This window comes from Vigna radiata, chromosome 9 (assembly GCF_000741045.1).
Source record: "Vigna radiata var. radiata cultivar VC1973A chromosome 9, Vradiata_ver6, whole genome shotgun sequence".
NCBI lineage: Eukaryota > Viridiplantae > Streptophyta > Magnoliopsida > Fabales > Fabaceae > Vigna > Vigna radiata.
The window spans coordinates 6891170-6916583 of NC_028359.1; the positions used below are offsets into that span (position 1 = coordinate 6891170).

At 31.0% G+C, this 25414-nt stretch overlaps 2 protein-coding genes across 4 annotated transcripts; both read left to right on the plus strand.

The window, feature by feature from the left end:
- Positions 1-9316: 9316 nt before the first annotated feature.
- LOC106773759 (tRNA-specific adenosine deaminase 1) lies at positions 9317-14952 on the plus strand. 3 transcript variants are annotated; one of them, XM_022786294.1, is made up of 10 exons: positions 9330-9632; positions 9721-9904; positions 10366-10553; positions 10666-10746; positions 11059-11172; positions 13330-13499; positions 13582-13658; positions 13743-13862; positions 14045-14132; positions 14455-14676. In XM_022786294.1, exons 1-10 carry the CDS (start codon positions 9470-9472, stop codon positions 14563-14565), a joined length of 1296 nt encoding a protein of 431 aa, XP_022642015.1. In that variant the 5' UTR covers positions 9330-9469; the 3' UTR covers positions 14566-14676. The 3 variants fall into 3 exon arrangements, with proteins under 3 accessions (XP_022642016.1, XP_022642015.1, XP_014515992.1); XM_014660506.2 differs by having other exon boundaries at positions 9336-9632; positions 9784-9904; XM_022786295.1 differs by lacking the exon at positions 14045-14132 and having other exon boundaries at positions 9317-9632; positions 14455-14952.
- A 3347-nt stretch (positions 14953-18299) lies between these two features.
- On the plus strand, positions 18300-23626 carry LOC106773684 (protein O-glucosyltransferase 1). The gene is made up of 6 exons (XM_014660418.2): positions 18300-18669; positions 18742-19286; positions 21497-21689; positions 21782-21846; positions 21956-22166; positions 22836-23626. Exons 1-6 carry the CDS (start codon positions 18511-18513, stop codon positions 23196-23198), a joined length of 1536 nt encoding a protein of 511 aa, XP_014515904.1. The 5' UTR covers positions 18300-18510; the 3' UTR covers positions 23199-23626.
- The last annotated feature ends 1788 nt before the right edge of the window (positions 23627-25414 follow it).

Genomic DNA, 25414 nt, shown 5'->3' on the forward strand with positions numbered 1-25414 from the left:
CTCAAAGGAACAGCTAGCTAACATTTTTACCAAATGTCCTCACCGGGTTCGATTCAAAACCATTGTTAGCAAGCTTGGATTGGTAACCATACACAATCCAACTTGAGGGGAGGCTATTAGACTTTATTATTCAGTTAGTTTGTTAGTTTTGAGTGGGTTACTGCTTTTAACACAGTAACCACATCCCAGTTTCTGTTTTACGCTCCATCCTTTCTGTTAAACGCTCCACCTTTTTCAAACTCTATAAATAGAGTTTGTCTTTTGTATTTTACACATAATAGATAATATACAAGTTACAGTTTTTCGTTTTACCTCTGTTATCTCTAGATCTTGCGTTTTCATCTTCTTCTCCGATCATCTCTTTCGTCTCTTTCTCTACTCTTCATCCGTGCAAAGAGCTCTCCTTGATCAGCTGCAGATCTCCTTTGGGAAGGCGATCTCCTTCTTCATTCTCACGCTCGTCGAAGAGCTTCTACACCTCAAGCAAAGTATCCTCACCTACCTTCTCACATATTGAAGCTTCTGGTCGAAGCTTTGTTTACTCACTGCTTGATCAGCGAGGTATTGGAATCCTCACCTACCTTCTGACATATTGAAGCTTCTNGTCGAAGCTTTGTTTACTCACTGCTTGATCAGCGAGGTATTGGACNAGAGTTTTCTTTTGGGCTTTTTTATTCTCAAACCCATTTCGCATTACCATTTTCAAACTATGATACAATTTAGTCCTTCAACTTTAGAAAACTCTGATTTTAGTCCTTTTTACCAATTTTTTTTAACTTTATTTGTTGTTTCAAGCACGTTTCTTAGTTAACATTAAAGCAAAAATGTGTCAAACAGTGTAAACAATCCAAATGCTATAATGAAACGTGTTTGAAACAACAAATAAAGTTAAAAAAAAAATGGTAAAAAAGACTAAAATCAGAGTTTTCTAAAGTTGAAGGACTAAATTGTATCATAGTTTGAAAATGGACTAAAACCAAAATCGTCCCAAAGTATAGGGAGTAAAAACATATTTAACCCTATATTAATTAAATGCAAAGAAATTTAAGTAAAAAAAAATATTTGTGAGGATTGGTTAATTAACTAGTATCATGGATAATGTTTATTAACTTAAAATGCTAAAATAATTTATTATAGAAAAGAGAAATATATTTTACTCGGCAAATTATATGATGATAAAGACGTAAAGTGATCTTGATAACTTGTCTTTAATTATTAATAATTAATCACTGTTCTTAGCACTTGATAATGACAAATGACAATGATTCATCTCACCCTTTTAAAAATTTAACATTGCCAAAACCTTTCAATTCATTCAAAACAAGTGACACAGAGAAAGAAAAATGTTGCCATTCTCTTTTAGGTACAATTACAACAATAAAAAATTGATTATTTAATTCTTTCTTTTAAAGGGTAAAGTTGTTTTTAAGGACTAACATAAATAGTCATAATTATTGATAAAAAAAAAGTTAACAGATAAGATTTGAAAAATTACATGATCAAATTATAAATGTGCAGCCAATATATCAGCAGTGAAATAGAATTGGAAACTTTTCAAGAATGTTTTAGGATCCAACTTTATGTGTGAAAAAAATGCAATGAAAGTAATAATAAGGTTAAGATTATTAATCTTAACTCCATATATATATATATATATATATATATATATATATATTAAAACAAGATCCAACTATTTAGATCTCGCTTGTAGAGTAATTGTTAATAATATATGAAACCCTGACAAGAAAACGAAAAAGAGAGATATAAAACGGTGGGTTTGCCGTGTGTGGTTTACCATTGTTGTGTCGGTAATTACACAACAGCGTAAGATATGATGGGTCACATCACTTGTGTCTTTTTCTCAATATTTCTGGATCGACGGACTGCAATCAAATCTATATGAATACTATTAAAATAGTGAAGAAAGCTTATGGTGCCATTCGGATAAATTTCTACAAAGACTCGTTACTTAATGCAATGATATTGGTAAGGTACATACATAGTATGGTTAAAAAAAGTTTAAATCATTTTTTGTTCTCTAAGTTAAATTTTGATGTTCAGTTTAGTCCTCGTTTTTAAATATGTCAATCTTTAGTCCCTATGATATGAAAAATGTATCAAATCAGTCTTCATGACATCACTTCATGACATCACTTAATGAACAATAAATCACAAGTTTTCATACATAGGTATCCAATATTTTGTGATTTGTTAAGGGAGGTATTATGAACAACAAATCACTTAATGAAAAACTTGTGATTTGTTAAAGAATAAGACTGATTTGATACATTTTTCATATCATAGAGACTAAAGGTTAACATTTTTAAAAGAGGAGACTAAACTGAACATTAGAACTTAACTTAGAGACCAAAAAAGGGTTTAAACCTTAAAAAAACTTACAAATATTAGTACAAATCAGACTTATAATTCTAATTATGGAGTAATTGGATTAGAATTAAGTAGATCGAAAGTAAAAACTTGTTATAATTTGTATAAGTAAAGTAATATGATACATTGATGATTAATATTTGAGCGTTCATATTCTTTGACTTAAATATAGAGTATTTTTTATAAGCTTTATGAGTGATTTTAGACAAACAATAAATTCAAATTACCAAACGAACCAAAAATACTAGAGAACGGACAAGAGAGAAGGAAGTGAATAATCAAATTACCTTAGAGTTGTGGATCAGTTCAACAAAAACATTTTGGTGTCCACCATAAGTAGAACGAGCAATTTTAAACTTACATGGTGACCAGAAGGAATATAACAAGGTACGTTTCGGAATAGACTTCAAACGACTAGTTGGATCTTAGGGAGATGATGAAGAACCTGAAGAAGTGGATGAATGAGATGCAAAAGAGATAGGAGGAAGAGTTGAAAATCCTACGTACTGAGAAAGTAGCCATTCGACAAGGACGAGGCAGGATGGTCTCGTGCCTTCCACCCCGACCTAGCTAGGATCAACTAAACAACCACACGACAAACCAGACTACACGGTTCAAGAGAGCAACTTCAAAGCATGCAAAGATCATAACCTATCCTTGCCAATAATAAACACGATCAGGATGCTCTCGTTCACCATAAGAATTGCAAACACCTCTAACTGACAATTGGAGGATGCATGTATTAGAGAAGTATGATGGATCCACTGACCCTAACAAGCACAAAAGGATGTTCATGGACCAAATGTGTTGTATACAACGAGTGACGTCATCTGGTGTATAACAAATAAGGAAATAAGCTCTTTGAAGGTTGGTGCTACCCTAAAGTCGTTGATGGGTGTTAGATGCTTCTCTAACATCTTCTTATAAAAATCTACCTTTTTTGGATTGGTGTAGGCCATAATATCTGTAACACAAACAGGAATTTAGCCAAGTTAAAAGTCAGACAATGAAATAGTTGAACAAGGAAGGAATACTCATCGAGAACATCTTGCAAGTATTGCGAGATTATAAAATTTCAAGAGTGCCTTGGTCAATAGTCGCGTGAGGGAGTTCCTCCAACACTTTAAGTGCAAATTACTCCTTGGCTAATCATTTTCATAAAAAAAGTACTAATGACCATTGGCCTAAATGGCCATTTTGAAGTACCCATCCTTGAAGTTCTTATACAAAGTGACGAAAAGTTGGAAGAACCACTTACCGAACTCACTTATTAAAGACAACCACCACACCTTCTGCCTTGGTTGGGTGTGAAAATGGTGAAGAAATAAGGTAGAAGTAGGGGCTAAGTCGCCTTATATACTATTCTGAAAGCCTGAATGATTGCATAGGCATTTGGATAAAGTTGGGTAGGAGCAATGTTCAATTTCTGTATTATCCCCACCTGGAAGTCGTCGAACAAAATACACACGAACAAGTTGGTAAAGAAACAAGCATACACAAAAAAAAAAGTCTAGCTTTGAGTATCTACGAACGTGACATACTTGTTCATTTCCTTTGCAAACTTGGAAATTAATGACATAATAATAATTGTTGTCCCCAAGTATATACACTTGCTCGACTAAGTCTACCATAGTGTTACCTTATCGGTATTGAGTGCAATATTCATGAACATCATGAAAGACCTAGTCACAACCCAAAATTTCTAGCAGGCCCCTTTGGTGTCTGTTCCTAATTTTCAACTTCATTAATTACATCTATAGTGTTGGTGCTGACCAATAGAACACTCTGCTTGGTTGATCCTTGGTTTCCCGAAGATGACTCGAGTAGTGCCGGCGACGACTCGAGCAGTGATGAAGACGATACATCATCGATATACTCACCATCTCGACTAGAGGACTCCCTCGAAGAAGAAATGCTTACTACAGAAGGTGAAAAGTGAAAATGACAAGCCAATGTCAAGCTTATTTATATGAAACGGAGGCCAAAAATTACATCTTTTAGAGCGTCAGATCGAGACACATCCAATGATTGAGGAGATATGACGTTTCACATTCGATGTTAGAATTGACCGTGCGCGGTACGGGGCATCACAACTCTTCGAGCTCTAACGACCACTTTTTCAAATTACTTGGTCAAACATCAACCCTGAGCAATACTACCAAATCATTTCAGATCAACATTAACTCTGTGCCAGTAAGTCATCTACCAGCTTGAGCTTGGGAGACCTGTGTACAGTAAGTACTCGACCAATCCAACATAAATCGGTCAAGTCAACTATAGCTTCGGGAGCCCAACCCAATCTATTTGAACACTTAGGACAATGAAGAAAGTCCATGGTGTCTTCTAGACAAATTCCTATAAAGATTGTCTAGTTGATAGAATGATTGATCAGACACACAACTAACATCATTAAAAAGGTCTCTAAAGATAAATGCAAATTAAGTTAGTAATTATAATTAAGGAGTGATTGAATTGTAATTAAATTAATAATAAATAAACATTCATTACAATATGTATAAATAAAAAGTCTAATTAGACACATTAATTATTACATTTAACATCTGAACACTCAAATCACTGAATAAACTAAAAATACTAACTAAAAAGAAAACAAACAATCAAATTATATTCGACCGATCGAACATAGTATCAAATTTAATTATATAAGTAAACATCTTTTGCTTTTAAAATCCAAAGTTTTAGATAGGATGTAAGTTTCAGATTTAAGATTTTTATTATATCATACCAACTTTGATTTAATAGAAATCTAATAATCTTGCTTAAGATGCTTATCAGAGATGCTTCACGACTCAACTTGAGTTTTAGGTCCAAACAGTGTTATTTGCCTTTCAAATGGCAACAAAATCATTACTTATTTACTCTAATTAAAAAACGCAAGCAAACACTTTAGCTAATTTGTCTGAACTTTTTATCTTTTGGATCTTTTGTAAAGTTTTATTGGTCCAATCACATAATTAATCCCTGTATTAAAGTTATGGAAAATGTTTTATTCCAAAAAATAATTTTTTTGACAGTATATGTGAAGGCTGAATGTAAATAACAAATACTTTATAATTACAAGACTACTTTTAAATTAAGCAAAATATACTCTATCATGTTCAAGTTTATATATATCGTTACAATATTGTCCACTTATTCAATAATTTTGTTTTGATGAGTTAAAAAAGAAAAATGCTTAAAAACTATTACTGTCAATTCTTAAATTGGGAATTTGTTTTTGGAAATACTTAAATACTCGACTTAACAAATGAGAATAAACAAATTATTTAAATTCGATTTTGTTAAAACATATGATTGTTAGATGAATAATCGTAAATACCTTTTTTTTCTTAATTTTTTTACATGTTTCTTAAAAATAAAACTTTGACAAAAACATTAAACTCTGAACGAATCATACTTCATAAATAGTCATAATATTGATATATTTTGTTTTTAACATAATGAAAAAAAAATAATTATGATAATAAATTTGATTACATTTATTTCGATTGAACTTATTTTGACGTCAAACAAATATTTAATTTTTAGTAATTGTCGTATTTAGTTACATACTAAGTTTAATTGTTTTTAATAAATACATAATAATTACTAAATATCAAAGAATTATCTTAATTATTAAATTCAACCAAAATTAATATAACTAATTTTTGTGACTAATAATATAATTTTTTTTTCTTATGATACTAAAAATAAGATATATTTATGTCTATTGGAGTAACTTGATTATATTCAAAACCAAAATTATCTATAAACACACTTCTTTCTTAACTACTAAGCCATCTTTAAGAAAATAAAAGTGTGAATAAAATATTAAACTTCAAAAAAATAAAATACTTAAGATATTACACTGGAATGAAATTAAAAAAAAAAATATTTTACAAGAGAATGAATAATTAAAGATTTAGTTTAATTAGAAAGTCAAGATTTGGTTGTGCCAACTAGTTTAGTGAAGTTAGACAGCTATGTTATGTTTGATTCCTACTACTTCTTTCCTTTTAGCTAGAAAAACCATGTTATTAAGCTGTAATAATAGTGGCATTTTCTTTTTCTTTTCTGCCATTATTCCCATGCTAGGTGCTTTCTTTCTTACGTGCAAGCACTTATTAATAATTGATGTTGACCACTTCAAAAGAAAAAGAAAAGAAAAGAAAAGTAGTAATGTGGTTGGAGACAGAAAAATAGCGTTGGAAAAATGTGGAATTATTAGATTCCAACAGTGTTTTGTTTGAGTTGCCACTTGTTTCGCCGTTTCTTGTTGCCTTTATTATAAACTATCAATACAACTTTCCCTACGTGCCCTGCATCATCATCAAATCTTTGTTTTCCTTTCGACCTCTTCTCTTTCGTTTTAAGAAAAATAATAATAAACAAAATTTCTTTTATTAATGTTGGAAATCTCATATAGACTGAAGATAAGACTTATATAAGTAGATGCAAACTTCATCTTACAATCTTATTTTTCAAGGTTAAGTTAGGTTTAAAATCCACTTCTAACATGATATTAGAATCATCCTTAAAACTTATCATAGCGATATTTATTGTTTGTTTGGTATATTGTTTCATCCGTTATCGGATCACCATTAATGTCTAGTCTCACGCTCGATATATATATATAACTCAGCCTAAGAGGGTGTGTTGGAAGTCTCACATTAACTAGAGATAAGACCTATATAAAATGACTGCAAAACTCACATTACAAGCCGATTTTCTAAGATTGAGTTAGACTTAAAATATGTTTCTAACAACTAAATTCAATAAGATGATAGTTTAAATATTTTATTTCTCCTTCTAATATTCAAAACGTTTTTTTAAAAATAATATTACGATAAAGTTTAAAATTTTAAAACTAACAATATCTAAAAATTATGATAACTAATATTAATAATACCATTTAACAAATTTCACATAAAAAACTTAATATCTTTTAACAAAATCTCCATAAACAAGTTGAAGAAACATATTTTATATGAAGAGTTGACAAACAACGAAGAAAAAAAAAGAATGAGAAATTATTTTTCAGATTTTTATTTTTTTGGCTTTTAGAATATCCTTTTTGTATAATTTTTAAATTTTATATTGATTATCAATCGGAACAATTTTCAAAGTATATTTTTGTTTTCTACCGAAAATAAAGTTTCAAAGTTTGCTTATTTTTTAAAGCTAAAAATTTTCCACGAAACTTTGTAATTAAAAATTGTGATGTGTGATTTTGCTAATATGATTTAAGAAGAATTATATAAACCTCCAATTATTGAACTCAATTGGATGACAGTTTTTACTTTATGCACCCACAATTTTTTGGTTCACCTCCCAAATTTTCAAAATGACCTTTTTATCTTTCGAAAATGAAATTGTATGTTTCGAAAACTTTCTGAAACAAGTTTTTTGAAATTTCTGAAATAAAACTTTTGAAGTGAGATTTTCAGAAAATAATTTTTGAAAGGGCATTACTCCCTGCACCCCCACATTGCTTCCTGTACCTCTCCATTCCTCTTTTACCCTTCAGCAAAACGGATGTCCATGTCCGCACACGGATATCGACATCAGTTAACCCATAGACCTAGTTTTCTTTCCTTGTCGTTGGATCTTTGCACGTTTTGTTCATGCTTTGAGAAATCACCATCCATGCAAATCACATTCGTAATCCATGGCTGAAAATATGAACTCTTGGACGACATGCTAAGCTTTTTGCTCTCAGAGTCAGACTCAATATCCTCTAGGTTTGTCAGTCCCTTGTGAACGAAGGTGAAACCTATCCTTTGTCTCTCATAGTTGTTGGAGTGAAAAAAATGGGGAAGTAGAAGGATCTGAGCTTGATATTGATGATGTTCCAACATCAGTTACAGTCAGTGGTGGTGACCCTTGTTCAGGACTGCTAGCAGGAGTAAAAAGCTGGATCTCTAATTATACCTCCATGTCCACTGTAGTCTTTCAAGTTTCTTCCAAGTTTCAATGGACAACCCATGTTCAGTTCCATCTTAGGTGAACTGTTCAAATTCAAGCGCAAAATCTTTGACAAAAATCCTAAGCTACGACCTCTTTGCCTTTTCTCTGTCAATGCTACTAGACCAATTAAGATATATACTTACCTTTCCTTCAATTTATGGATAGATTTCGCTTGACCTAGTAGTTGATACTTTTGATTGGCACAATTTGTCAAGTCACCTAGATGGATGATTAAAAGTGTTCATTATACGCTTGGCAGGAAGGAATGTGGCAGCATTCCATGTCCTTTGTATTGGGAGTGGAATTTGAAGAATTCTTAGATTTAATATTGAATGTTGCAGTTATGATGCTATTGCTAGAATGTATTTCTTTGTCATTTATGCAGACCATGTATTGCTATAAAAGGACAGTGTATATAGCCATGAACAATACAATGGCAATGTTGTATTTTAGTCTCTTCTGCTGAATATTCTTTTTATTTCTCTCTAAAATTGAGACTTTATTTTTACTCTTTTGCATACTACATTTATCGACATTCTGAAGAAATTTGGAATTATTTGTTGTGTTGGTTTGTGCGAATGTCGATATCCGTTCAAGCCGAACCGGATATCCACATCCGTTATAAAAATGGATATTTTTGTAATTAAAATATTTTTGGATAGATTTGAGGAGGTACTGGAAGGTGGAGGTGTAGGGAGCAACGCCCTTTTTGAAATGTGTGAAGTACATTTTGGAATAAACTTTCCAAAATAGGATTTCCAAAATATATACAATGCATTTTGGAATGAGTTTTCGAAAACATGTTTATATGAAATAAATTCTAGAACACAGAAAATTCATTACTGGAAGAGCTTTTTAAATAGGTTTTTTTCTTTTTTTTTAGAGTGTTCTCTATCTCTTCTTCTTGTAGAGAATGCTTGAATATTTTCCTATTATTGTGAGGTTGCAGTTAGTAATTGTGGGAGTGTAAGAAAGAACAATTGCTTTGGGTTACTTTTGCATTCAGAGCCCAGAGAGGGAGTAGAGGTTTAAGCCAATGTTGCTGTTGGGGTTTCTTCCGTGTTTTGTCATTACAGAGTGCAGACGCACTGCACTGGTTTGGTGAACCTCAACCATGTCTATGGCGGTTTCAGTTTCATCTTCCGAGGAAAGTGATTGGGGCCAAAGGGTATCGGAAAAGGTTCTTTCTTTCTACGCTTCTCTTCCCAAAAAGGGCAAACCTCAAGGCCGTGAAGTCACTGTTTTGGCTGCTTTCCTTCTCTCTTCTCCTTCTAATGGTTCTCTTCTTCCTCTTTCCATCATAACAATCACCCACTAACCAAGTTTCACTTTTTTTTTTATAATTTTTTTATTTCTCAATAATAGAAGAAAAAAAAGAGCCTTCTTTCGAGTTAAGGAGTTCACTAGTTCATTGTTTTTTCTCCCAAGAGTTGAAGGTTGTTGCAATTGGAACGGGAACAAAGTGCATTGGGCGTTCTCTCTTGCGAACTTGTGGTGATGTTGTTCATGATTCGCATGCTGAAGTCATTGCTAGAAGAGCTTTGATGAGGTTTCATTGCTATCCTTTTGAAACTGCTTTGTCTTTTTTTTTTAAGAATTTTTTTTTTCTTCTTTTGTATCATAAGTGTGCAGCACTTTATATCCATTGACGTGTCAGTTTTGAATACCGATACTGAAGGTTTGTTTTCGTGTCATGTTTGCAGTACATTTTACTAAAGTTTTTGTAAAATTGTAATGCAGGGTACTACTACTCATTGTGATGAATTATATGGTCAAAACTTCTATACGATTCCTTAGGTTGTTTATAATGTTCTCTAACTATAATTGAAGTTTTATCTCGAATGTTTGCGTAATAAAGGTTTGCAGAATTATGTGGATTATTGTGATGAAACTCCAATCGTTATTGGAGAGTATGCAAACAATACAATGAAATTGTATATAACTTTTGTCCTTAATATAATGTCTTGCTATGTGAGGAGATGTTATTTCATTTGTTTCTATTCACACCAGGTTCTTCTATACACAGATTCAACATCTTACTGAAACCAGTGGTAACCACGGACACACCAATGGAGGCAAACGGTTTAAATTTGATGATGGTACCTTGCCATTTGAGTTGGATACAGGGTGTCTTAATAAAGGGAAATATACTTTGAGGAAGGATTGGAAATTACATATGTACATATCACAGTTACCATGTAATTTATCTCTCTCCCTTTCACTCTATCTGATCATCAATGTTCCTCCTTTATTTATGACTTTATGTTGGTTAGGTTCAAGGGTAATTGGCAGTTGTGTTTCATTTTGTAGGTGGAGATGCTTCACTCAGTTCGGCTGTCTCTCCTTTGGAAACTGTTCCTTTAGGAGAAAGAGATTCAACTTCATCTTTGGGTAAGCTAGTCGATTCCATGGTTAAGTTTTACAACATTTAACATTTTATGTGAAAATCATGAAGTGTCTAAGGACTAGAGGAGCCTTAAAGACAGATGAGACTAAGAAAAGTTTAAAACATCTAAGAGCTTTTTAATCGAAAATATATTTGCTGAACTCTCTTTCCTTCTATGCTTCAATTATTGATTTATGATACTTTTTATCAAATTGTGATTTATGGTGATTTTTTATATTTCATGGATAATTGAAATACTGCTGCTGTTTATTTTGGTCTGACTGTCTGAAGAGAAATACTTTACTCATCAATTCCAGACAACGGTTTAAGCCAACAGGGGATGGTCCAGAGGAAGCCGGGTCGTGGTGATACAACGCTGTCAGTTAGTTGCTCTGACAAGATAGCTCGTTGGAATGTTGTAGGTGTTCAAGGTTAGATATACTTAAACCATGGATGTTTACATGTTGGTAGTTCTTGCTTGAAAATTAGTTGTGATGTGATATTTACGTACCCCTGTTCTACAACAATTTAATACAGCAAACGAAACATTGGAGATTGACATTTTTATTGTTTGTATTCTGCATCAACTATACTTGGCTGTATGATTTTGACACTTGTTTTATATTAATTGTTTGTTTTCACATAAATCTTCTAATTATATTGCTCGTGCCTAGAAATTTGATTGTAACCACAATACTGAGGTTTCATGTATATCAACTTAGTCAATTTTGCAAACATAAAAGAGTTTCTGGTTAGTGTGATAGTGTTAGATATGTTGATACAACATGGATTATGTTGGAGTCAAGCACGAGTTGGAGTCTCACATGGGATAAAAATATGCATTGTTTCGGGTTAGGGTTGAGATCCCTTACTCAAAGCATTCTAAGTTGTTCTGAAAACTGGATGAGCTTCCTAATGATCCTCCACTATCCAAACTGCGTTGCTCGCTCCCTCTTCTCTTTGTCCAAGCCATGTGGGAGGATACCTATCAAAGGCACTCCAACGCTCAAGTCAATAACTTTGCGTGATAATAGTGATAATATTCAATAGGAAGTGAGTACTGAGAATTAGTTACCTGACCTTCTTGTCAAACATATATTTATAAATATTAAAACGAGTTTACCCTTAGGCCTGAATCATTACCAATAAATGGTTAATATTTTTATTAACTGTCAATCAGTTGTAATTACCTCAACGGCTATCTTAACCAATCGGTTAAGAGTTGTTAATTATTTGTTTGTCCAGTGGTCTGACACGTATCCATACCATACATGCATGAACAATAACATATAAGGAGAAAATGTCAGAGCGACTGCAGCGGAATGGTTAGTATGGAATAACAAACCAAGAGGGGTTTTAATACAAACGTGTGCCTTTCAATTTCTACTCAATTAAACTTACTAAGCAAATAATAATAACAAATAACAAGAGTAAGGTTAAGAGAAATTTGCACAGATGTTTTTATACGGGTTTGGATCAAGAGATCCTACATCCAGCTGTTAATCTCAACCGAAAATTAATGTTTCACTAGCACAAATCAACAAACTGTTACAATCACAAAGAAAATAAAATAGTTTAAGGTTAGAACACCTCTTTTGTTACCCCAAGAGATAAAATTCACTTCTCCTATGACCCACAACGGAGGAACACCTCCTTTGAATCTTCACAAAGGATGAAAACCTCCTCCGAATGCTTCACGAAAGATGATAGGCTTTCAACTCAGCAACAACAATAACACTCAATCACACTCCCTGTGAAAGTTTTCGCTCTATGTCAACACGCCAAGTTCTCAAAGCCACAACACAAGGGTTCAGCAAACCCCAAAACACTTATCACCACACACTTATCACCGCACACTTATCACCGCACACTGCATATAAGAATTTAGAAAAATACACTTTGTATGTTTCATATTTTAGAATGAGAGTCCCAATGCAATTTATAGAGATCTCACTTAAGGATACCTCCAACAATCCATTGTCAACTAATTAATTGTGATAATCAATTATCCACTTATGGTAATTGATTATGCATTTAATGAATGCACAACGGTAAAAAACTTGTTTAAAAATTCTCATAATTGCTCGTGATAATCAATTATGGCAAGTCATATGACAAGTCATAATTAATCACTGATAATCGATTATTATAATTTGATAATCGATTATCTTGAGTATAAAATGAGGATTTTTTATTTAAAAATTAATTTTAACACAACCTAAGGCAAGCAATACATAAAATCAAAGATAAACCACATCCTATACATCAATCTACTAAATTAAAAAAGCTTTAATATAAAAGCAAATCTTCATGAAGATCTTCTTGCAATAAAAGCACTTGAGACTTGACTTTGAGACATCAAAATTTCTTCGCTTTAGCTTTGTGCTAACAGAAAAGACTCTCAAACTTGTTGTCTTAAGATTTTTGGTTGAAGGTGGTGTCATAATTCCTTTTATGAGTTTGCTCATGAACTGATATGTTTCAAATTTCTTGTGTCTCCCCTCAAAAGAGCCCAACAAATTAGAATAGTGTGGTTTGATTGTATTTCAATCTAGTTAAGTGTTGTGACATTGATACTCTTAGTGCAGGAGCATTGCTTTCCTACTTTCTTCAACCTGTATATCTTTCTTCAATCACTGCTGGTCTTCCCATTAACAGTCCCGGGAATTTTCATTTGGAGGATAACATGAAAAGAGCTTTGTATGAAAGAATCCTGCCCTTATCGAGTGAACTGACGTCTCCATTTCTGGTGAACAAGGTCTGTGGAAAATTTGTTATCTTAGTGAGAAAGAAAAGTGCATTGTTGGATGCTGACTTTTATGTCTTTTTTCATGTCATAGCCGATATTTCACGCTGCACCAGTACCACCAAAGGACTTTCAGCAATCTGAGAGTGCTGCCAACACTTTAACATGCGGGTACTATCCAAATGTTGGAGAATTGTAAAGTTAATGCAGCTTTATGGAAAAATGTTGCATTTAGTTGAATGATTAATTTTGCAGATATTCTATATGCTGGAATGCATGTGGGTTGCACGAAGTCATACTGGGAACCACTGGAAGAAAGCAAGGCACCTCTGCAAAAGGGGCACTCTACCCATCAACGCAGTCATCTTTGTGCAAGTGAGTGCCACTAACATACATGTCTGTGGTAGAAATCTTTGTGAAGCACTGATAATATTACAGTTACTGCTACCTCCAAACCTATATAAACAAGTAACTAATTTATCAAGATCAATGAAAATAGTTAAGTTAATTAATTTTAACGAAAGATCAGAGGTGGTAATAAATTTACTATTTTCCAGACAGAGGCTGCTAGAGGCTTTCTTACCACTGAGAAGGGAAAAATCGAGCAGTTCTCTAGTCAATGGGATTACCTACCGAGAACTTAAGGTATTCTTGATGTTCTTCACATTCTCTTTTTCATTTTTATGGTGTAAGTTGTCTTGTTTTGATCGGCATTATGAAGTTTATGTGAGAAGAATAAGAAGCAGATTTGGATTTACTTGACCTGAATTATTGCTATTTTTAGTAATAGTAACTTTGTCTTGTTTTGCATGATAGGGTAACACATTTTTACATTCATTTTGATACACAGTATAAGAATAAAATGTTCATAAAAAAATAAACTTTTGTGTGTGATAAAAAAAGATAATGTCAAATAAATATAAAAATTTGTATGTGTCAAAATATCATTTTTCTTAATAATTTGCAGGATGGAGCTGAAGAATATAATCTGGCTTCCAAAATTTTCAAAGGGAAGCCACCTTTTAACAGGTGGTTCTTGAAACCCTTAGATTGTGAGGCATTCCCCATTTCAGAATAATAGAGTCCTTCTTTGGTTTTGTCATCCAACTTCTGTAATCTGAGAATGTAGCTCAATTGGACATGGTTGCACATTCTAAGAGACAGGGGTAGAATAGAAGCTTTCATAAATTAAAAAAAAGGGTGGGAAGATTAAAAGTGGAGGGGTGTTTAGAAAATCATTGTCCAATGTAGGAGACTGATATCTCACTATGGGCTTGCTGTGAAGCCTGTATTTTTGGGCCTAGAAGGACTTGATTATCTATTTCTTTCATTATTGCTAAATGAATCCGTATCACTACTATCGGAAACTCTTGGGGGTATTTCTTTTATAGCACTTTGTATTACTACATTAAGCCTGTGGTAAGAGAGGTCGATGATGGTGTCGACTAAAAAAGCATCAAAAGATTTTGTTTAGTGAAGAGATCTACTAAAAATGGGTTAGAAAAAAAAAAGAAATTCTAATAATTAAATTAATGATGAAAATTGTGACATAATTAATAGTTGTAAAGTTATAAAATTATGTGTGATGATAACTAAATAATAATACTGAACAAGATAACAATTATATGATTCAATTATCAGAAAAATTAAATAGTAAGAACTCAACTGGAAAATATTAAACTTTTGAATACTAAATTAAACTTTTTTTTATTCTACAATTAAAAAATCTTTGAGATACAGAAATAAAATTAGCGGTGCAAAAAGCAATTTCCCAGTATTGGTTAAAAGACATGGATGATTAACATGGCGAAGGACCACCTTGGATGAAAACCTGAGAAATTGGCACATGGAGTCTGCAATGACGTCGATGTCCAAAATTTAAAGTCTATTTGTCGTTTGCATAATTTCCTTTTTAGTTTGGTGCACGTTACTGTCTACTGACTCTGCATTTCAAGTCAATCAATAAATTAAAAAAAAAATAAAAAATCCCAAACATAATGTCATCTCCTCTATCCCCAATTTTACGAGACACTCTATGTTTCCATTAAAATTTTTAACTCAAAAGTTAACGTGTAAACGTATTTTTGAAGGCAATCAGTTTTGTTACAAAATTAAGTTTATCTTAAAGGAAAAATAAACAAAATACTGTTATTAAATAAGTCAACGATGTTACAAGTTTCACATCGATTAAATATAAAGTTAATTTATAGTTTATAAGTCACTACTGCAAAAATATTGTGTAACGTTGATATTTTGACTTTTCTAGTTGAATTCGAGACAACAGTTATACCGAGAAATGTTAAATTAAGATAAAATAAATGAATTTTAAACCTTTGACTCAAATTTTATTGATTTCATTAACCTTTTTTTCTAACTACAGTATATTCGAAGTTTTATAATCTTTTGACATTTAACTAAAGGGCATACGTTTTATAACTTCCTGACGTCTAATTCTAGAACAATCAACATCATACGTAAATAAATTTTCACCTTCGTGCCAAATATTTTTCCAAAATTTACTCAATATGACATCAAACTTCTCAATGTTCAACGTCTTATACAAAATTAATGTCGAATTATAATTTTAAACGATGTTTAATAATTGCATTTTTTTTAATAAAAATGTCACCAATCATTTTTAACATTGACTATTAAGTAATTAGAAGTTACACATGTGACATTATACGATGTTATTGTACTAATGAATCGGTGTAAACCTGTACATTTATAATTATAATGTTTTTTAGCCTGATTATATAGTGGTCCTCGACTGGTTCTTGCAACTTCTGCACAGTCTCTGCTTTTAAATTGATACTGTTCCCTAGTTAGGTTAAAAGAATCTAAATATAGGTTGTATTATTCAATAACTTTGGTGAAATGCATAATTAAGCAACCTAACTATTGAATGAATATCCTGATTAACTTTGTTTCATGTGCGTAAAATTAACATTGAAACTTGAATCGAATGTGATGTGAGCACGTGGTTGCCGAACTATAGAGGAGGCCATAGGCAGAGAGTTTGTAGTTCATAAACTAATAATGCTTTATTATGTTACATTATTTCCCTCATTATTCGCCCCACTTTCTAAGTAATTGACCACTTACAACTAACTATACTTATTTGGTATTCTTCCTCTCACATTATTATATTAATCAAATTAACATTCCCTTTTCTTCCAACCCACTCTTCCCACTGTAATGTATGTGTCTCTTTCTGTTTCACGGAGAAAAAAGTGGGTCAAAACATAACAATCTCCACAATTTTACTTTTTTTTTCCCTTTCTTTTCAATATATATATTGGTAGTTGAAATATAGTTATATATACTCGATCAATATAAAACGAATACAAATTTTATTAAATTAGACTTAAAATTGATTAATTTAGATAACCGGTGAATCTTTCAATAAGAGATTAATTAAGAATAGAATATATAAAAATTATTTAAGTCATACTCACTTAAAAAATTGATTTTATTGATAAATTTAAAATTTTAAGAAAGATAATTTATAATTTTTTTTATATAGTATCAACTTTTTTATTTATTTAATGTGAAATTTAGTCTTATAATTTCATAAACAAATTTAGATATATATTATTATAAAAATAGTGAGATTGTGAATTTCTATGTACTAGACTTGTTTTGAGACTGAGACTGAGAATGAGAGTATTTGAGTCTTCTACGTCCCTCTGAAACGATGGAAAATTACCAGATTAAGTTGAAGAGCAAATCACGGCATGAATGTGGAATTGCCTTTCCGAACAAGTTATATCATAATACCCTCACCGCATATGTTATTTTTTTCTAGAACAATTTTTTGACAACAGATTATATATCACTGTTTTATCGGTTTGTATATTTAATAGGGACTCATCACAAACTGTCACATAAACAGTTGTGAAAAAGTTGTCGAAATTTTTTTATTAAAGATACATTTTTATTTCTTTATGTTACTAAACTCATAAACTATAAACAATTTCTTACTATTCTCTTTGTTCTTTTTACTTCCTATTTAAGATTAATTAACAAAGATAATTTCTTAATCCTAATAGTAAATAGAATATAATAACATTTAGAATATATATAATTTTGGATTGGAGGGTAAGATAAATTAGAAGCTATTTATTATACACCACATTTAAAAAAAAAAAAAAACTACTTTGAGTAGTGATCATATTTGAGTCAAGAATTTTCTTTGATGGAAAGTTTTTATGATTTATACCAAACACAACTGTAATAATAATAGCAACAAAAAACATTGCACTTTTATTACATTATTCAATAAATATATATAATATATTTCATTAATATATCATTTATCAATATTAGTAAACTTAATTATTGTTCAGTTGTTATATGTATGTTTTTTTTATCAGTTTGTCATTTGAAATATAAATAATTGCATACATTTATGTATGTTGTAAAAAAAAAATTGAAACTGTTATTTTAATCTGTAATGGACATAAATTTTTATTAATTATAGACGCGTATTTATTAAAGTATATAAGTACTTGTGTTGAATACAAGCAGAAAGACGTATAATACTCGTGTCTTTGGTAGTAGTTGGAAATAATTTTGAGGAAAAATATAAGTTATTTATGATAAATATAAAATATAAAATATGAAGACATATATATTTATCATATTTTTAATTATATAAGATGAATATTTTCTGTAAGGGCTAAGAATATTAATGTTTAACATAATTCATGATTCATATATTAATTTTTTTTTTCATATAAGACTTTAAAAGGGTTATTAATTATAGCATTTATTTAATCATAAATATTCAAAGATTGACTAGTTGAAGGAAGTGTTTCAATTTCAATATACATCCAATGGTTCTTTGTTTTCTCTTTCACACACCATTTCTCTCTATCAAGCATGGCTACAGAAACCAACAAACACAGTTTGTGAGAAGAAACAGCATTCAAAATCCATGATCAAAGATCATCAATGGTTATTATTCTGAGGTGAACTTCAAAAGCTTCTTGAATTGAAGGGTTTCTGAAAGTGATTGAAGATGGACAAGGACAACGAGACATATCTGAAACTGTTCTTGGGGCGTTCGAATCATCACAGACAGAGTTTGCTGTCAAAGAAGGGAAAATCCAGAGCAATGGTGTTTGTCATGGTTTGCTTTGCAGCCACTTTCCTTGCTTTCACTGTCTGGAACATTAGCGTGAGTCATGCAAACTCTTTCTTTCTGCTTTTTGTTTCTTCTCACATGCATGGTGATTTTTGTTTTTTGAAGTCGACGTTTTCTGGAGGTGCTTCCATTCTAATGAAGAAGAAAGTCTCCCCCGTGCCAATACCGGAAGCCCAAGAAGAGTTCCCACTTAGGTGCACCCAACCACACGTGCCAGAAAAGTGCCCTAGAGACTACCCTACTTCACATAAGCCCACGGGCCCGGCCCGGACGTGCCCTTCGTACTTCAAATGGATCCATGAGGACCTGAAGGCATGGAAAGAGAGAGGGATAACGAGGGAGATGGTGGAAGGGGCAAGGAGAACAGCACACTTCAGGGTAGTGATCGTGGACGGGAGGGTGTACGTGGAGAAGTATAAGAAGTCGATCCAGACCAGAGATGTGTTCACTTTGTGGGGCATCATGCAACTGCTGAGGAGGTATCCCGGTAAAGTTCCTGATTTGGAGCTGCTATTTGATTGTGATGATAGGCCCGTTATACCCAAGGGAAGGTTTCAAGGCCCAAATGCTGCTACTCCACCGTTGTTTCGCTATTGCTCTGACCAGTGGAGCTTTGATATTGTCTTCCCTGATTGGTCCTTTTGGGGATGGTAAGTGCTAAAACCCAATTTCTCTTCCTCTTTTTAATTAAAAATAATATATTTTTTCCTTCTTAGATTTACATTATTTTAGTTTTAGTAAATCATATAAATTTTTATTTTAATTAGAAACGATGATTAAAAAAATATTTGGTTTAAACCATTTAGTTGTCCTTATTTTCGGGAGATTTTCCCATTTTATCCCGTCTTATTAGAATCCCCAATTGAGTCCCTATAAGTACTAATTTCAATCAATTAAGTCCCTGTCGTTAAATTTAGTTAACGGGATTCACTTTTTTCACAGTTGGAAGGATGACTTGTTAGTTAATTTCTGTAAACGTGGCCTATGCCACATTTCAACTCTAAATAGGCCAAGTTTATATAAATTAACAGGTCATTCTTCCAGCTGTGCAAAAAAGTTAACCCCCTTAACTAAATTTAACGGCAGGGGCTTAATTGATTGAAATTAGCACTTATAGGGACTCAATTGGGAATTCAAATAACACGGGATCAAAATAGGAAAACCTCCCAAAAATAGGGACAACTAAATGGTTTAAACCAAAATATTTTAAGTCTAATTTAACTTCATATATAATAAATTTATATTTATTTATATATCTAAGAAAAACAAATACATTTATTATTTTCTAACGGAAATAAATACATTTATTATTTAATTAATGACCATGTGATGCGACTACATTTTTAATGATATTTTAAATTAGAAAAACAAAAAAAGTTATATATATATATATATATATATATATATATATATATTATTCAAGTCAGCAACATAATATTTCATACTCCACCCACTACTTTTATATAACTACTATTACCAATTTTATTTTCTTTGAAATACCTCTTTTGTGTGAAGTTAAATTTATATAACCACACCATCTTTTTATTATATGTTTTTTTAATATATATTAAACTATATGTTATAAATTCTTGAAAATTACAAAAATTAAGAGATTTATTAAATAAAAAGTGAAATTCACAAAAGATAATTTTTCAATAAATTTTGGTTATCAGTAAAAAAATGTGTTAGAATGTGATTTTATTAAATATATAATGCATATATCTTAACTTTTTTTTATACAAGTAAAAGATTGATTTCAACACTATAAGTAAGAAGTTTTTATTTGTTTACCCTGTAAATAAATAAATAAATATATGTTTACTTAGTAAAAGGGAAATGAAGTTCATTATAAAGGTGAATAAGAATTTAAAATTAATTAAACTAATTAAAACAATATAACAAAAGTGGATTTGAGCCTAATAACATTTTGGCAGTTTCTTGTTGTAATCTCATAATTCTTTTCTCCTTTATTATCATATAAAATGAATTTTCATTTTGCTCTAGTTACATAATTTAGATTTCTTTTTACTTTTAAATTTTAGAACTAAAATAATTTTTAAAACATCTTTCTCTCTCTTAAGAAAATATTGTTGGATTCGAAAGCCACTTTTCAACTAAAAAATAAATTCTAAAGACAAAAACAATTAGTTATTAAATATATTTTATAAACTAAAAATTATTATATCTAAAATAATTTTTACTATAAATAAAAAAGTATAATTAATTTGTGAATTAGATTCTAAATTAATAAAATTTTAACTTAACTAAACAATTTCTAATTTAAAATTAATAATTAATAAATGATATCTAACTTAGTTAATATAATAATTAATTAGTTTTTATTTATAAAATTGATTGCTATTTAATGATAATATTATAATATTACTTTTGAATTACATAATTCAAAAACATTTTTTTAAATAATTTTAAATTGTATAATTAAAATAACATTTTTAACTTTTAAATTACATAATTCAATTTTTATTTTTGAATTATACAATCTAAATATATATTTTTTTTAATTTTGGATTACACAAAGGATAAAATAAGAAGTTTAATTTTTTTATAAAAAAATATTTTTTGACACACCTAAATTTTTTATATTAATTTGATATTATTTTTATTTAATTTTTACTTTCTTATTTTTTTGAAAAGAATATAAAATTTTACATTTTTACAATTATTTTATCTTTATATTTTTAATTAAATGAGTGTAAAAATATGACAACATTCTATTACTTTTTTATTTATACGGACAGTATAAGGAAGAAAAAGAAAGTGGCTGACATTTTTCTACATGGTTGAGATTGATCGTACACATAACTATACAAGAACTGTAATCTGGTTTTTCTTATAACAGGGCTGAAATAAACATAAAGCCATGGAAATATGTGCTGGAAGATATTAAAAATGGGAACAAGAAGACAAAGTGGAAAGAAAGAGTGCCGTATGCCTATTGGAAGGGTAACCCTTATGTCACTCCAACTAGGAAAAACCTTATGAAATGCAATCTCACAGAGAAAGATGACTGGAACACTCGTTTATACATACAGGTTTTCCTCACTTTTTTACCATTTTTTTGCTCTGTAATTCACTTCAAAAGGGAAAACTTGTATTTTGATTACGTGTTTTGTTTTGGTCACAGGACTGGGAACAAGAATCCCATCAAGGGTTCAAGCAATCCAACTTAGGGGACCAATGCACACATAGGTAAGATTCAAACACAAATAGTTTATTGTATTTATATCTATCTGTGACATTCTGATAAAATTGTTGTGTGAAATCTATGTTAATGATGTCTGTAATGATGCTGACACAGGTACAAAATATATGTAGAAGGTTGGGCTTGGTCTGTGAGTGAAAAGTACATTTTGGCATGCGATTCTACAAACTTATATGTTAGGTCTCGGTTCCATGATTTTTTTATCCGAGGCATGGTGCCATTAGAGCACTACTGGCCCATTAGAGACAATAGCAAGTGCACTTCTCTTAAGTTTGCTGTGGAATGGGGCAACAACCACACTGACAAGGTACTTTCTCACTAGTAAGGATACAAACAAAGTCTCACGGTAAAATATGAAAAATATACACATAAAGATTAAAAATGATATTTTGACACTAATTTTTTGACACCATTTTAACACTGTACACGTGTCAAAATGTGGTTGGACCATTTCAAATTTTAAAAAAAACTTTGATTTTTTTCTTCCAAATATGTCCTTGTCTCAGCTTTTTTTAATTTGAAATTGTCCAACCACGTTTTGACACGTGCGCAGTGTCAAAATAGTGTCAAAAATTGGTGTCAAAATATCATTTTCATGTAAGATTTGCAGAGCGAGAATCAACACATACATGGATCTCTATAATAATAAGATATTCTTTGTTTTCTCCATAACATTAAGATATTATTCGTTTTGAGACAGATATTTTTGGATTTGTTTTTGGATAATGATATTTTAACAACTTTTTTTTAATCATTTTTTAACAACAGGATACATATCACCATTTTATTAGTCTCTTTGAATTTATTCTAAAAAAGTATTTGAAACAGACAAATCACAAACTGTTACGTATGCATTGTCAAAAAGTTGTCAAAAAAGAGTTGTTAAAAAGACTTTTTCCAATCTTACATATGGAAAGATCAAATTTTGTTGTATTGTACACAAAACTATGTGTCTTAACATCATTAAAATTTGCAGGCAGAAGCAATAGGAGAGGCTGCAAGCAAATTCATTCATGAGGACATGGACATGGACCATGTGTATGATTACATGTTTCACCTACTAAATGAATATGCAAAGCTCCTTAGGTTCAAACCAGTTATACCTCCAAAAGCTGTGGAGTATTGTCCTGAAACAATGGCATGTGCTTTAAATGGTACAGAGAGAAGGTTCATGGAAGATTCAATGGTGAAGTTTCCTAGTGATTCAAATCCATGCACTATTCCTCCTCCATATGATGCCACAAGCCTACAACAATTTCTAGACAGAAAAGCTAATTCAATAAGACAGGTAGAAATTTGGGAAGATGAATATTGGGAGAGTAAAAAGAAGGTACAATAGTAAACACATTCTGCAGATAGCAAGATTTTGCTGTGTTTTCTTTTATTTCTTGTCTTGTGACAAAATGATATCTTTACTGAGTCTAGATTCTCTACTAAATTTTCTGCTACACTTTCAAAATACATTGATATTAATATATTAAAAAGGGTTTTAATATATTTTATAATATCAAAATCAATGTTTATCAAATATATTTTAAACCTACAGCAGAAAACAGAGAGAATGATTAGAAACTCAGTAAAGAATTCAAATATACTTACCTCCAAATACAGAGAGTTGATGTTGTCTCTTACCACATTCATATTTATTCTCATTCTTCTTCTTTGATTTTCTTCTGAATAAAGCTTGATGATTAATGTAATTATAATTGCCTCCAGTTTGTAAGAGACTTGTTTGATTTAAACCACTGAATGAAATAACTTACTGTTCTTTTTGCTCTTATGTATCTTATTGTGTTTTGGCATGCTGAAGAAGTTGAATACAAGTAGAGCTTGAAATTTGAATATAAGTGAAAAGGCTAAAGTCAAATAAAACTTCACAAATTTTGTTTTAATAGTGGTTGCAATTTATAACAACAATTCCACTATTTTTTTTATTATTTTTCTTCATTAATGATTTTTATTATTATTCTTCTCCATTCATTTTTATTTTCATTTAATTTTTTTCACTCATTTTTTTTTTCTTTTCATCTATTTTCTTCGTCTAATTACCAATCCATCTTTTCTTATTAATTTTCTCCACCCATTTTTTTCATCTAATTTCTTCATTTTTTTTTCACCTACTTTCTACGGATAATTTTTCCTCTCACCTTTTATACCAGTCACTCTATATAAATATTCATACATGTTTGTCTTCTACTCCATATCATTTCATTTCAATACACACTCACCATTCTATAATCCTCATAACTCCATTAGGCTCACCAAATCTTAACCACATCATCTTATATATCCAATCCCTTCCTCTTCTCAATCATCCCTTTCTATTTTCTATAATTTTTAAGGTTAAAAAAACAAACGTTATCATTTTACACACATAAACGTTATTTTTTTTATTTATATTTATTTTATTCAATAACAGTGCTTTTAATCTCGTTTTTATTTGGTTTCCTTTTTGGAAAAATCTCAAATAAGTTTCTTAGTTTTTTTTTTTCAATTGGTCATCATTTTTGCAAAATTGTTCTAATTAGACCCATGTCGTTAAATTGGACCAACCGCCTTATAATCACGTTATTGTGACATGCTAATGTTGGTTTTTTAAATGAGGCTACACACCCAATCAACCAATAAGAGACAATCACCTGATCATATCCTGTTACGTCAACTTCATCTTTTCCACCAGAAATCCTAATTCCCTCTCTCATTCCTTGTGTCGTCGTTAATGTCCCTCAGGCCAACAACCACCTCACCAAACCAACTTGTCACCACGAGTTCCACCTTGTGTCGCCACAAAAAATGCTTAAAAAGGTAAAAGTCAGTCTCAAGTAGAGGTACAACTTTATTTTTATGAATTATCCAGGACGGTACTCAACAATGCACTTGTGGCTTGGAAGTAAAGGTTTCCTTCATATGTAGGTTTGGTTTTATGGCAACCTCATGCTTTGATGCTCAACTCCTAAGATAACTTATTTAAGAATGAGTCTTCATAGCTTAGTCTCAATTTTGTCGCTTAGACGCACCAATCAAAATTTGTCAAGAATTGCTTAAATTTCATCCAATTTCTTTATTTTTTTTCACTTTGACTCTCTTCTTATACAGACTGATTTCATAAATTCAATTAGCATAAACATGCTTTAGATGAATTCAATCGAATTTATGGAATAACATAAGATATTTGGTGAATAAGATGAACACAGTTAGAGGTTTCCTATCCCTTCACTTTTTCAAGTTTGTCTTGTAGAGGGAGGGAACTTTTATATTTCGCGATAACTTCGCAACACATGGGTCCAATTCTCACGTTTGGCTCATGATTTTGGATTGAATTTTCTTTGTTTTTCCTTTGCAAGTGGTGACAAAATATTTGAGGTTCTTATTTGGGATTGAGAGTTTTGAAATTAGGAATTTAGAGTTGTTGTTTCTTATGATTTAGGGTTAGGATTGCTACTATTGGAGTTTATGACCTTCTTTACTGGTTTGAGAATTTTTGGAATTCTTAGTCTTGTAGTGTTTTGTGGTTTTCTCTGCTTTTTTCAATCTTAGGGTTCTATGCTAGCAATT